This window comes from Brachyhypopomus gauderio, chromosome 17, assembly GCF_052324685.1.
Source record: "Brachyhypopomus gauderio isolate BG-103 chromosome 17, BGAUD_0.2, whole genome shotgun sequence".
In the NCBI taxonomy this organism is placed as follows: Eukaryota; Metazoa; Chordata; class Actinopteri; order Gymnotiformes; family Hypopomidae; genus Brachyhypopomus; species Brachyhypopomus gauderio.
In genome coordinates, this window is record NC_135227.1 from 20,257,540 (window position 1) to 20,271,480 (window position 13,941).

The 13,941-nt window shown below is 45.7% G+C and overlaps 1 protein-coding gene across 2 annotated transcripts in view; it reads right to left on the minus strand.

Moving 5' to 3' along the window:
- Positions 1–12,680: 12,680 nt before the first annotated feature.
- The window catches only part of ryr2b (ryanodine receptor 2b (cardiac)), a 75,966-nt gene continuing 74,705 nt past the window's right edge, over positions 12,681–13,941 (minus strand). For both annotated transcript variants that reach the window (XM_076977592.1, XM_076977591.1), the window contains exons 102-103: positions 13,819–13,870; positions 12,681–13,429 (exon numbers count right to left, since the gene is read on the minus strand). In XM_076977592.1, the coding sequence (XP_076833707.1) occupies positions 13,334–13,429; positions 13,819–13,870 (148 nt within the window). In that variant the 3' untranslated portion in view covers positions 12,681–13,333. The remainder of the gene's footprint in view (positions 13,430–13,818; positions 13,871–13,941) is intronic.

Consider the following 13,941-nt stretch of genomic DNA (forward strand, 5'->3'; position numbering starts at 1 on the left):
GTCAGACTCGAGTCATTAATATTAAGATTTTTGACTTGACTTGAAAAAATATTCAGAGACTTAGACTTGACTTGGACTTTTACACCAGTAACTTGGGACTTGAATTGGACTTGAACCTGTTTACTTGCAAAGACTTGATTTTTTTAACCCCAAATCTAAATTTTAAAACGCATATTAATATTTATAAAGTGCGCCCCATTAATTTCATTTCCGTCCTTTTGACGCAGACCGGCGTTACACCAGATTCTGTGAACGTCGAGTTTTGTGACCACAGGGGGAGCTATTACACAGTTTCTGTTCAGAGGCACAAACGCTTTACGAATGCTACGTAAACTACGCTGATGCACTTTCTTTACTCGTTTTGTTGGTGTCCACGAGCCAAAATATGACAGATGTTTATATTTACATTTATCGTCTCTTAATTACATAAATGTACTTAAACAAGATTTACCATCCCCTCACCATTGCAGCCAACAAAGAAATCATGAATGGGATGTACAGGTGAGCCTTTTTAACTGGGGTCACCAATTCTGACGGCAGCCATCAGAATATGTGACCCCACTGAATCTCCAGGTACAACAACAAATACCCCTAACCTTTTATTAGTTTATATTTAAACATTTTATCCAAATGTTTAGAATAACCATTCGTAATGACAGCATCTTGCTTACGATGAAGCTTGCTATTTTCGTGTAAAATGATGTAACGAAACATTCTTGTTTAAGTACATTTATGTAATTAAGAGAAGATAAACTGTAAATGATCTGTCATCTTTTGGCTGGCGGACACCAACAAAACGAGTAAAGAAACGCATCAGCGTAGCATTCGTAAAGCGTTGGTGCCTGTAAAAAAAAAAAGACTCGAAAGGACTTGAAATTCCAAGTTTCAGACTTGGGACTTGACGGTTGCCTGTCTTGACTCGAGACTTGACTTGAGTTGACTGTCTTTGCTTGAGACTTGACTCGGGACTTGAGGATAAAGACTTGGACTTACTTGAGACTTGCAAAACACTGACTTGGTCCCACCTCTGCTATATACCCTCCCTCCTCACTACACTATATACCCACTACACTCCCTCCTCACTACACTCCCTCCTCACTACACTATATACCTACTACACTCCCTCCTCACTACACTATATACCCGCTACACTCCCTCCCCACTACACTATATACCCACTACACTCCCTCCCCACTACACTATATACCCACTACACTATATACCCACTACACTATATACCCACTACACTATATACCCACTACACTCCCTCCTCACTACACTATATATCCACTACACTCCCTCCTCACTACACTCCCTCCCCACTACACTCCCTCCCCACTACACTCCCTCCTCACTACACTATATACCCACTACACTCCCTCCCCACTAAACTATATACCTACTACACTCCCTCCTCACTACACTATATACCCACTACACTCCTTCCTCACTACACTCCCTCCCCACTACACTCCCTCCCCACTACACTATATACCCACTACACTCCCTCCTCACTACACTATATACCCACTACACTCCCTCCCCACTACACTCCCTCCCCACTAAACTATATACCTACTACACTCCCTCCTCACTACACTATATACCCACTACACTCCCTCCCCACTACACTCCCTCCCCACTACACTATATACCTACTACACTCCCTCCTCACTACACTCCCTCCCCACTACACTATATACCCACTACACTATATACCCACTACACTCCCTCCTCACTACACTATATATCCACTACACTCCCTCCTCACTACACTCCCTCCCCACTACACTCCCTCCTCACTACACTATATACCCACTACACTCCCTCCCCACTAAACTATATACCTACTACACTCCCTCCTCACTACACTATATACCCACTACACTCCTTCCTCACTACACTCCCTCCCCACTACACTCCCTCCCCACTACACTATATACCCACTACACTCCCTCCTCACTACACTATATACCCACTACACTCCCTCCCCACTACACTCCCTCCCCACTAAACTATATACTTACTACACTCCCTCCTCACTACACTATATACCCACTACACTCCCTCCCCACTACACTCCCTCCCCACTACACTATATACCCACTAGACTCCCTCCTCACTACACTCCCTCCTCACTACACTCCCTCCCCACTACACTATATACCTACTACACTCCCTCCTCACTACACTCCCTCCCCAACACACTATATACCTACTACACTCCCTCCTCACTACACTCCCTCCCCACTACACTATATACCTACTACACTCCCTCCTCACTACACTCCCTCCTCACTACACTATATACCTACTACACTCCCTCCCCACTACACTCCCTCCTCTTTACACTATATACCCACTACACTCCCTCCCCACTACACTATATACCCACTACACTATATACCCACTACACTCCCTCCTCACTACACTCCCTCCCCACTACACTATATACCTACAACACTCCCTCCTCACTACACTCCCTCCTCACTACACAATATACCCACTACACTCCCTCCTCACTACACTATATACCCACTACACTCCCTCCCCACTACACTCCCTCCCCACTACACTATATACCCACAACACTATATACCCACTACACTCCCTCCCCACTACACTCCCTCCCCACTACACTATATACCCACTACACTCCCTCCCCACTACACTATATACCCACTACACTCCCTCCTCACTACACTCCCTCCTCACTACAAAATATACCCACTACACTCCCTCCTCACTACACTATAGACCCACTACACTCCCTCCCCACTACACTCCCTCCTCACTACACTCCCTCCCCACTACACTATATACCCACTACACTCCCTCCTCACTACACTATATACCCACTACACTCCCTCCCCACTACACTATATACCCACTACACTCCCTCCACACTACACTATATACCCACTACACTCCCTCCTCACTACACAATATACACACTACACTCCCTCCTCACTACACTATATACCCACTACACTCCCTCCCCACTACACTATATACCCACTACACTATATACCCAATACACTCCCTCCCCACTACACTATATACCCACTACACTCCCTCCTCACTACACTCCCTCCCCACTACACTATATACCCACTACACTATATACCCACTACACTCCCTCCTCACTACACAATATACCCACTACACTCCCTCCTCACTACACTATAGACCCACTACACTCCCTCCCCACTACACTATATACCCACTACACTCCCTCCTCACTACACTATATACCCACTACACTCCCTCCCCACTACACTATATACCTACTACACTCCCTCCCCACTACACTATATACCCACTACACTCCCTCCTCACTACACTATATACCCACTACACTCCCTCCCCACTACACTATATACCCACTACACTATATACCCACTACACTCCCTCCTCACTACACTCCCTCCCCACTACACTATATACCTACAACACTCCCTCCTCACTACACTCCCTCCTCACTACACTATATACCCACTACACTCCCTCCCCACTACACTCCCTCCTCACTACACTATATACCCACTACACTCCCTCCCCACTACACTCCCTCCCCACTACACTATATACCCACTACACTCCCTCCTCACTACACTCCCTCCTCACTACACAATATACCCACTACACTCCCTCCTCACTACACTATAGACCCACTACACTCCCTCCCCACTACACTATATACCCACTACACTCCCTCCTCACTACACTATATACCCACTACACTCCCTCCCCACTACACTATATACCCACTACACTCCCTCCACACTACACTATATACCCACTACACTCCCTCCTCACTACACTATATACCCACTACACTCCCTCCCACTACACTATATACCCACTACACTCCCTCCCCACTACACTCCCTCCCCACTACACTATATACCCACTACACTCCCTCCGCACTACACTCCCTCCTCACTACACTATATACCCACTACACTCCCTCCTCACTACACTATATACCCACTACACTCCCTCCTCACTACACTATATACCCACTACACTCCCTCCTCACTACACTCCCTCCCCACTACACTCCCTCCTCACTACACTATATACCCACTACACTCCCTCCTCACTACACTATATACCCATTACACTCCCTCCCCACTACACTATATACCTACTACACTCCCTCCTCACTACACAATATACCCACTACACTCCCTCCTCACTACACTATATACCTACTACACTCCCTCCTCACTACACTATATACCCACTACACTCCCTCCTCACTACATACCCACTACACTCCCTCCCCACTACACTCCCTCCTCACTACACTCCCTCCCCACTACACTATATACCTACTACACTCCCTCCTCACTACACTCCCTCCTCCATACACTATATACCCACTACACTCCCTCCTCACTACACTATATACCCACTACACTCCCTCCCCACTACACTATATACCGACTACACTCCCTCCTCACTACACTCCCTCCCCACTACACTATATACCTACTACACTCCCTCCTCACTACACAATATACCCACTACACTCCCTCTCCACTACACTCCCTCCCCACTAAACTCCCTCTCCACTAAACTCCCTCTCCACTACACTCCCTCTCCACTACACTCCCTCTCCACTACACTCCCTCCCCACTACACTATATACCCACTACACTCCCTCCTCACTACACTATATACCCACTACACTCCCTCCTCACTACACTATATACCCACTACACTCCCTCCTCACTACACTATATACCCACTACACTCCCTCCCCACTACACTATATACCCACTACACTCCCTCCCCACTACACTATATACCCACTACACTCCCTCCCCACTATACTCCATACACGTCCATGTGGGGACTTATGTCCATCCTGTCCCTTTGTGCTGAAGAATTTCCGGCAATTCAATTACTGACCACTACAGCAAACATGATTTAACACCTACTGCCTGTCCAACTGTACACAAATGAAAATGTCAAGAGTGTATTTTCTCCCCCCCCTCCCTCTCTCTCCCTCTCTCTCTCTCTCTCTCTCTCCCTTATGTCTGAGAGGATCTGAATGTTCTATAGTGAGTGGTGCTGCTAGTATTTTACAGTTTGGGTTCTCACAATTGACGCAAAACATTTCTGATTATTTTTGTTCTTATTACATTTAGATTAAATTGTAATTAGAACTCCGTGGCAGCAAAGAGCAAACACCAAAGAACACACACTTTTATAAAGAATTTGAATCTGAAACATGTTTTTCATCACAAACATTAGCGTGCACACACACACACACACACACACACACAAACACACAGACAGAGGCATCCAAGATAATATGGAGCAGTGCTTTGTCTCTCATTGGCCAGGTGATCATTTGGTTGCCATCCTTCCAATCACGTCCTTCCAGCTCCCTTCACTCCGCCCACATGCACCATCTATCGCTTCATTACAGTGAGGTGGTGCGGCCTTGACACCCCCACCTCCCCATCCCTGAACCCTGAACCCTGAACTCTGCAGCTCAAGTCTCCTAAATCAGATCTCGCACAATTCAGACCTCACACAGAAACCAGTCCAGGTGTGTGTGCGGTGGCCGAGGCTGTGTGTGGCAGGTTTGCTGATGTGTCAGAGCCCAGCACAAAGCACTGAGCAGCGAGAGCGTAAAAGTCGATTCTACAGCCATTAACCTCCAAAGCGGCTCAATGTCCAGAAGGAGCTCAGCTACATATGCACACGATTGGCTTACCAAACAGATCTACATTCAACAGCCTGCAGTATGCAGATTATAACCGCCCTCCCTCCACACACACACACACACACACACACACACACACACACACACTCCCCAAAAAACAAACAAACAGAAGAACTGCACAGATCTAAGGTACTGACACAAAATGTGATAAAACGATATTAGCATGTGAACACATCAGAGGATGTTAGGGCTAACAGACGTAGCCACGGGCGAGCGCCTCTGAGGAACCACACTCAGCAGCAGCATAGAACTGTGCTGCTCTGTGTTGTGCTGCTCTGCGTTGTGCTGCTCTGTCTGTGCAGTTGCTTCTCATCCCAGATTTTTGACACGCTGCATATAGTTGAAATTTGCAAGAATCAACCAGTAAGATGACGTGGACGATGCGTTATGACCAGACAGTAGAAACACTGCAGAGGCCAATGATCACTAACAGCAGTCTGGCCACATGTTCTCACTGCCTCTAACTCTCGCTCGCTCTCTCTCTCCCTCTCTCCCACTTCACCCTCCTCCCCCTCTTTCTCTCTCTCCATCTCTCACTCTCTCTGTCCTCCCTCTCCATTCCTTGCTCTTTCTCCCTCTCTCCACCCTCTTCCTCGCTCTCACTCTCTCCCACTCTCCTCCCTCCTCCCCATTTCTCTCCTCTCTCTTTCTCTCTCTCTCTCTCCTGCTGATTGGGCCCCTTTAGTCAGACACCCCCAGCCACCACCTGTTGGGGTCCTTCACTTTCGTCCTGTATTCACTGGTCACCCTCATAGTGTGATGGAGTGTCTCCATCATACTGCATCAAAGTGCTGGAGAGAATGAAATCTGACTGATAGAAGGAGAGAGGAAAACTGGAGAAGGACAGAACCACAGAGATGTAAAGAACCTTGAGATGGTCATTAACGGACAGCAGAACCTGAGGTCTCCACATTTCACAGTCCTGCAGATTAATGGTGAGCAAGTGACAAGTTAGCAGATCATTTTTTCTTGTGAAGGATGTACTGGCCCAGATGGGGAGTGTGCTCACACGGTTCTGTTCTGGTCCAGACAGGGAGTGTGCTCACACGGTTCTGTTCTGGTACATTTCCCATTCCCATTACAGCCCCATGATCCTGATCCTGATTTAACCAATGACACGGGAGTGTGAGGTGTGATCAGTGAACCGAAACATTGCTGCATGAGATACTTCCAAGTTGAAAGTGACTGTTTGGTAATCACTGTAATTAATTACAGTGTATCACATTAAAAATCACAGGGATGGATGTGAATCGCTAATTACTGCTGTCGGTGATGAAAAGGCATTTTATCTAAGTAGGTGAAAGGCAGGGGCGTTTCTTCTTCAGTCATGGATGGATGGATGAATGGATGTACAAGAAGAATGAATTGATGGATGAGCAGATACTCAATAAAATCACCTGGCTCTAAATACTACCTGCTGCATTATGCGTCCAAGTTGTGTTGTATTCACGGTGGTTTCCTTTCCACATCAGGGAGCAGAAGGTTTGGAGACCCCTGTGAACACGAGGCTTCCTACACAAGGCCTGTGCGGCCCATGTTCGATCTCACATGCTGTTGGATCACGGCCTGTCTGTCTGCATCTAGGGTCTGTTGTGTTTTTTGTTCCTCTGGTTGTCTTTAGCTAATTTTCTGTTTGCTGCTGTTGTCATTAAATATTCACAGAGCACCGGTACCCGAACCCTCTGGTTATTTCTGCCTCTGACAGAAGAACAAACCCATTAGGGTTTACGAGTGGCTGGAAGAACACACCTTCATCACTGCTTCTTGCCCAGGGCTGAATGACGGTGTAAAAACCTCATTAGCTGCCATGATGAGAGCTGCTCCCTCCACCAGCTCATCTCCTCAATCACCCAGCTGCCCCCCAATGCCACTGATCACACCTTCTCAGGTTTGTCCACGCCTCCCCAGGTATGTCCACGCCTCCCCAGGTATGACCACGCCTCCCCAGGTATGACTACACTCTGGAGGAAGATCTCTGCTCTGACTGCACTGACTGTCTGGGTAACATGGAGGATCAGGAACTCCATAGAGTGGACCACTGAAAACATCCTCCACCGTGCAGTGCTTTCTGATCTCAGGCCTGGTAGGACCTCTTCTTCAGCACCTTCAGGTTCATGATCTCCTTAGCCCAGGTTCCCAGAACATCAAGGTCCATGCTGTGATAACATTCTTACTATGAAAAAGAAGATCATGTTTGTTTCAGACTTGGACTCTCCATGTCTCCTACATCTGCTGGTCCAATGCTCTGTATCTGAACATCTGTCCTCTCTGATCTCCTGTCATACTTCATGCCATCAGATTTGCTCTGTATCAGAAGGACCAGGATCAGTAGGACACATGGCAGCTTCATCCCTCATCACCCGTCTGACCTCACAGGCTAACAGCCAAAAAGGTGCACTTTTCCTTTAAGAGGATGCTGTGGGCTGTTTATATGCAAGCCGGTTCTTTATCTTGTTATGGTTGGTATGAGACACTGGAGACTGTTCTCTACACATGTACATAGACATTCCCTTTTCATTTTGTTTGTTTGTTTTTGTTTTCACAACCACTCTATTTTAGGTATTCTGATGTAGGAGAGCACACATGTACCCGTGAGACCAAGGTCTATATGAATACAGCTATTAAACAACCATGGAATAAAGAGTGTCCACATTTGTCATCTACGCCATGGACCCAATTTCTAACTTGCTTGTTGGGTCACCTCACCATCTATAGTGAATCTGGGGCCTCACACATACCTTCCATATGCTGCCAATAAACGAGGACCAAACAACAACTGAAACGGTCCCACATGTGAACCAGGGACACCGCACCTGTTCCATCATGCCTCTCTGCCCTCCGACATCCTGATAAGGAGATTTCACAGGCCGCTGTTGGGGACCCAAGGCCACCGGCTGGTCTGGAGGGGCATGCGTGTCCCTGAACCGCCGAGGGCAAAGCTTATCGCCGGAGAACACGCCTCTGTCCACACAGGACACCTAGACATGGCCCACAGCCGATTCACATTGAGCGTTTAGATATTGGTGAAGGAAATATCTGGATGATATTGTAGCGTCAACGGTGCAGAAAGTCTAGAAACAGGACAACTTCTTATTTCAGAGAAAGAATATAATTTACAAAGTTAACAGCAGGCAAAGGACTAACGGGGAAATTGGGAGAGTTTCACTTTGAGGTAGACATGACATGGACAGGAGACATTTCTAAACACTAATTAAACAGTGAGACTAAATCAAATGCAGACACAGAATCCAACTCTTTAACAAAACTTCACAACTTCACAAATGTTACATTTAACCAAAAGCATTTTAAATGTCACCTTTAACTAAAATGTCTGCACAGAGGCAAGTATTGTGTTATCAAGACAGACAACTTGGTGAAAATAAAAACATTGATTAACACAACAGCTCTAAGTTGTTTGTAACACATACAACCATCAATCAACTATTTGTATACTGAAGTGTAGCCATCCTCACTGAATTCCTCTGGGCATTGGGGGAATTTTCAACATTTGTTCCTCAGTAACACTGTCCAGGTTCACTGGGCATTCTGGAGATACAGTCCAGCAACTGAAATTGTGACCACAGTTGCACGTTTACTGAGGGAACTTGAGTGAATCTGTTGCTGTGGTAGCAGACTTTAGCCAAGACTTTGTTGTTATTCAGATTAGGACATTTTAAAAAGTTAGGAAATAAGAATTCACAAATGTTTTGAGTTGTTTAGGTCAGTGATTCTCAACTGGTGGGTCGCGACCCAAAAGTGGGTCGCGGACATGTTCTGGGTGGGTCGCGGACAGTTTGTAAAAAAAATTAATATGCTACTCTTCAAATTTTGTACTCACCTTTTATCCTGAAAAAAGACAGAAATGCACCCGTCAGACATGCCAGGGCTCCAGATTGCAACTAAAATCGTCGCAATCGCGACCATAAATTTAAATTTGCGAGTAATATAATTATTTCACTCCCCATCAACAAATGCGGGAATCTGATCACCAGCGTGACTCGCAAAGCAGCGGAGCGCTAATCGCTAATCGTTGAAAATGGCCAAGCGAAAAATATCGCATTTTTTCACAGTCTACATCTCTGTCGGACCAGAGACCGTATCTCTGTGTCGGACCCAAAGAGGACACACTTCTTTATAACTGTACATAGTTTTAAGGTAATTTTAATGGGATCTAAAGTCACTCGTATGCATACTAGTAAAGTTTGTTTCACGTTCACATATTCTTAATTCTTTCTTCAATAACTTTGACAGTATTAGCAAAAGTGCCAGAATATGAAAATTCTTATTTCTGGCAACTAAGACAAACATCTACAACTTTGTTTACGTCAGGAATAGACGTATTTTAAATAGCAGACAACATGTTATTTTAAATGTGCAACTTTCACCACTGCAACGTCTAAGGCACCGTCTACAAATTACCTTAACACGGACGCAAGGGGCTGTCGTGAAGGCCCCAGAGCACTACATACTCTGTTTTTTTAAATAATTTCAATAGCTTTTAAAAGGTCCTTCATAAGACCACCAAACAAGTTGTATTACATAAAGTGCATGGTGTATGGCAAGCTACAACTTTTTTTTCTTTAATGGGTCGCGACTTAATGACAATGAGAAAAAGTGGGTCCCGGGCTGAGACCAGTTGAGAACCCCTGGTTTAGGTGTCCATGTGGGGGGCGATGATGAACATCCCTCCGAGGACTAACCTTGGTTGAAAGAAAACCTACAGAGAAGGTTCAGTTGAACAAGACTATTTAAACACCTGGGTGCTGTGTGCTATTGACAATGCCCTTGTCTTTTTTTGATGGAACCTTGCATTGTGCATTTCTGATTATGCTGCCACCTGCTGGTTTTGGCGGGCCCTACATTGTTTTCACTTGGGCTGATGGATCACTTCTTGGTTTTCTGTCTCTACTTTTTATTTCATTTTATTTCATGTTTCATTTTGTTACATTTCCACAGAGCACCAGTGCGCTCTACGTCTGGCTGCTTCTGTGTCCGACAGATCATGGAAACGTGTATGCAGTTCTGTATGTAATGTAAATCGTTTCTGTCCTGAACGGAAAAGCAGAAAAATCAATAGAAAACTTAAAGCTTAACATCACGCCACTATGAGACCAAGTGTAATCAAAAAAAGATTCTGAAAGAAATAAAATTATGCTGTAGGGGTTACGGCTCCAACTCCATATCTATAAACACGGTGGATAAGGTTAGCACAGGCCGGGAGATCTTTGAACAACATTTTTGCCTTTTCTTGGTACCTTGTTTACACGAGATCCCAGCAGTGGATATCCCAGCAGTTGGAAGGTCACCTGATCAGTAAATGTACGCGAGCATTTCAGAGTGCTAACTTGCTGTAGCCCCAGAATCACCAACATGGCCCTGAAGACAACGTGGCCAGCAGGCGTACATACAAACCACATTACCCAGACTACCATATCTCTGCCATCCATCACAAACAACTCCATCCCCTCCCGCCCACGCTGGCAGACATTATGGGTCCATCAGTGGTTATAGAGCACCATCCTCATCCTCAACAGGTGGTCATTCATCTTGTGGTAGGCTGCACTGCCTTCCGAAGCACACACACATAAGGAAAGATCCGTTGTGATTAATGGTGGAAAGGTTATCCGTTCTAGGCAGGGAGGGTGCTGGCTTTGTGGGGTCTGTAGTTTTAGGTCACTGCGGTTTGTCTTCATTAAAAGCGAATCAGAAGAGTGTTTTCTTAGCACGGTCAGTGAAAACGTAATCCGTATTTATGCCAGAACGCTGAGCCCCAGAGCACAGCCGCGGTCGGCCTGCCGCGGACGCGGGGAGAACCGCCTGCAGCTCATGTTTCTGGAGATAATCCAACCCGCTCTGCCTCTCCTGTCTGCCTCTGTCCATCTCACTTTCTCTTTCTAAAGATAAAGCTAATAAGATGCTCTGTTCTTTGTCTTGCTGATAATGAGGTTTATATCAGCAGAAAGAATACACACACACACACACACACACACACACACACACACACACACAGCTAGAGTGGTCTGATTGGTGGGGGTGTGCAGCTCGGGCCCGAGAGGCCGTGTGTGACAGAGTTGCTGTTTAATTTCATGCTCATGATACCTGATGCTTAGAGTCAATGAAGATGGGGGGGGGGGGGGGGGGGGTGTAAAAGAGAGAGGAAAAGAGGTAGAGAGAGAAGCAGAGGAAGAGGGAGAGAGAATTATAGGTTGAATAGGTAGGAGTAGACAAAGAGGGAATGTGTGAGAGGATGGAGAAAGAGGGAAAGAAGGAGAGAGAGAGGGATGGAGAGAGAGTGATGCAGAAAATGAATGAAAAACAATCAAGGAGACCAGAATTGGGTCGAACGGGTCGATACAAAAAAATCTTTTTGGAATGTGAAGAACAGGAAATAGCAGGAGGTGAGGAACACGTCTGAGTAAGAGTGGAACGCTAAAGGCTAGTAGAGAGACTACAGCAGAGACGACAGCAGAGACGACAAGAAAGACGACAGGAGAGACGTCAGGAGAGACGTCAGGAGAGACGACAGGAGAGACGACAGGAGAGACGACAGCAGAGACCACAGAAGATCAGGTTCAAACACAAGCGGCTGAGAGGCACAGTGGTGAACTGGAACAGTTTAATCCGTTTGAATTTGAATATGAAAGGATGTTCTCCATGACTGTGTACTGTGTGAGAATGGACTGATAATTAAACATCTTACATTCACACAGCAATGTGGGACACCAGCACTCAGTTCGTCTTTCCTTTCTTTGTAAATACACACACACACACTATATATATATATATATATATATATATATATATATATATATATATATATATATATATATATATCTCAAATGAAGAATGTTCCAAAGTTCATTTGGAATGCCTCACTTCACAAAGATATTGGCCAGATTTTAACAAGGGAGTTTTTGCTATACTCTCTAAATTTGAAGTCATTAGGAAAGCAAATCTGGCCTTCACCTTAATGAGTGTGACTACAAAATCCTACACATTTGCAATCGAGAGATTATATCGGATTTGACTGATTAACCAAAACAAAGCTGTGAAGGTGTTAAATCCCATGACAAGGATTAAGCAAACATGCTGAGTGGGCCGATTGAATTCTGACTGAAGAAATGCAAACTCTTTGGAACAGGCCTGCGGGTTGGCGTGAAACCGGGGCACTACCCGCACACACCGCTCTGCACAAACACCAGTACCACACGCCCGTAGTTTTTAACGTTTTTGTTTATAGACTTTGACAGCGTGCAGATGAGTAATGTTATTGCAAAGCGGCATGTATATCAACAACGCATGAGTGAATTTCACAAGATAAACAATAAACAAAACAATAAACAGCATTCAGTGTCAATAAACACGGTGTCCACTGTAGGAAGGAGACGGCACGGACAGCGTAGAAGCGGGGAGCAGCTGTTTCCACGAGCGCTCACAGACCAGCGAGATGTGGTGGGCGAGGGCCATGAGTAAAACAGCGTTCATTCCCAGTTCTGGCAGGTGATTAGGGGGATTCGTCATCTCCCTTCACCACAGCTCACGTGTATCTGGGCGAGTAACGCTTTATGTGTAAATATTTATAAGAACCTCCTAACCAAGCTGATCCTCGTACTGTTTGCGGAAGCAGTCTCCAACTGGGAAAAATTCCCAGCAGCGTTCCTGGTACATCTTCCAGACGTAGGACTCCTGTTCAGAAAGAGACGCATGATCGTCGGGGGTTTGAGATGCCACAGACCTGCACAAACTCCTTTAACTCTCCGCAGGCTTGGGGGAGCTTGCTGGAAGTGTTTCATTATAGCAAACGTATTTTATAGCAAACAGTATATTATACATTAGAATATTTGTTTCACATTGGTTTGATCTAAAAAATCTAAAATCGTTGATGACTCTTCCGTTACAAACAACCTAAAAAATGATCCTTACTGACAAATCTCATAAGCAGGTTTAATATGTCTGTCTTGCACAACCATATGGTGGCCGGTGGTGAGCGAGGGGGCGTCGCCGGTGGTGAGCGAGGGGGCGTCTGCGGTGAGGTGCATGCAGGTGAAACAGAAGGATGTGTTTGAGCAGCTTACCTGGCCCGTGTGTTCCGTCACATCCTTATTGATGAGATACATCATGAAGAACCTGAGGGCACAAATTCACATTAAAGCCAAACGTGTTTACAAGCTTCATTAACATGCAAGTCAACTAGTTTG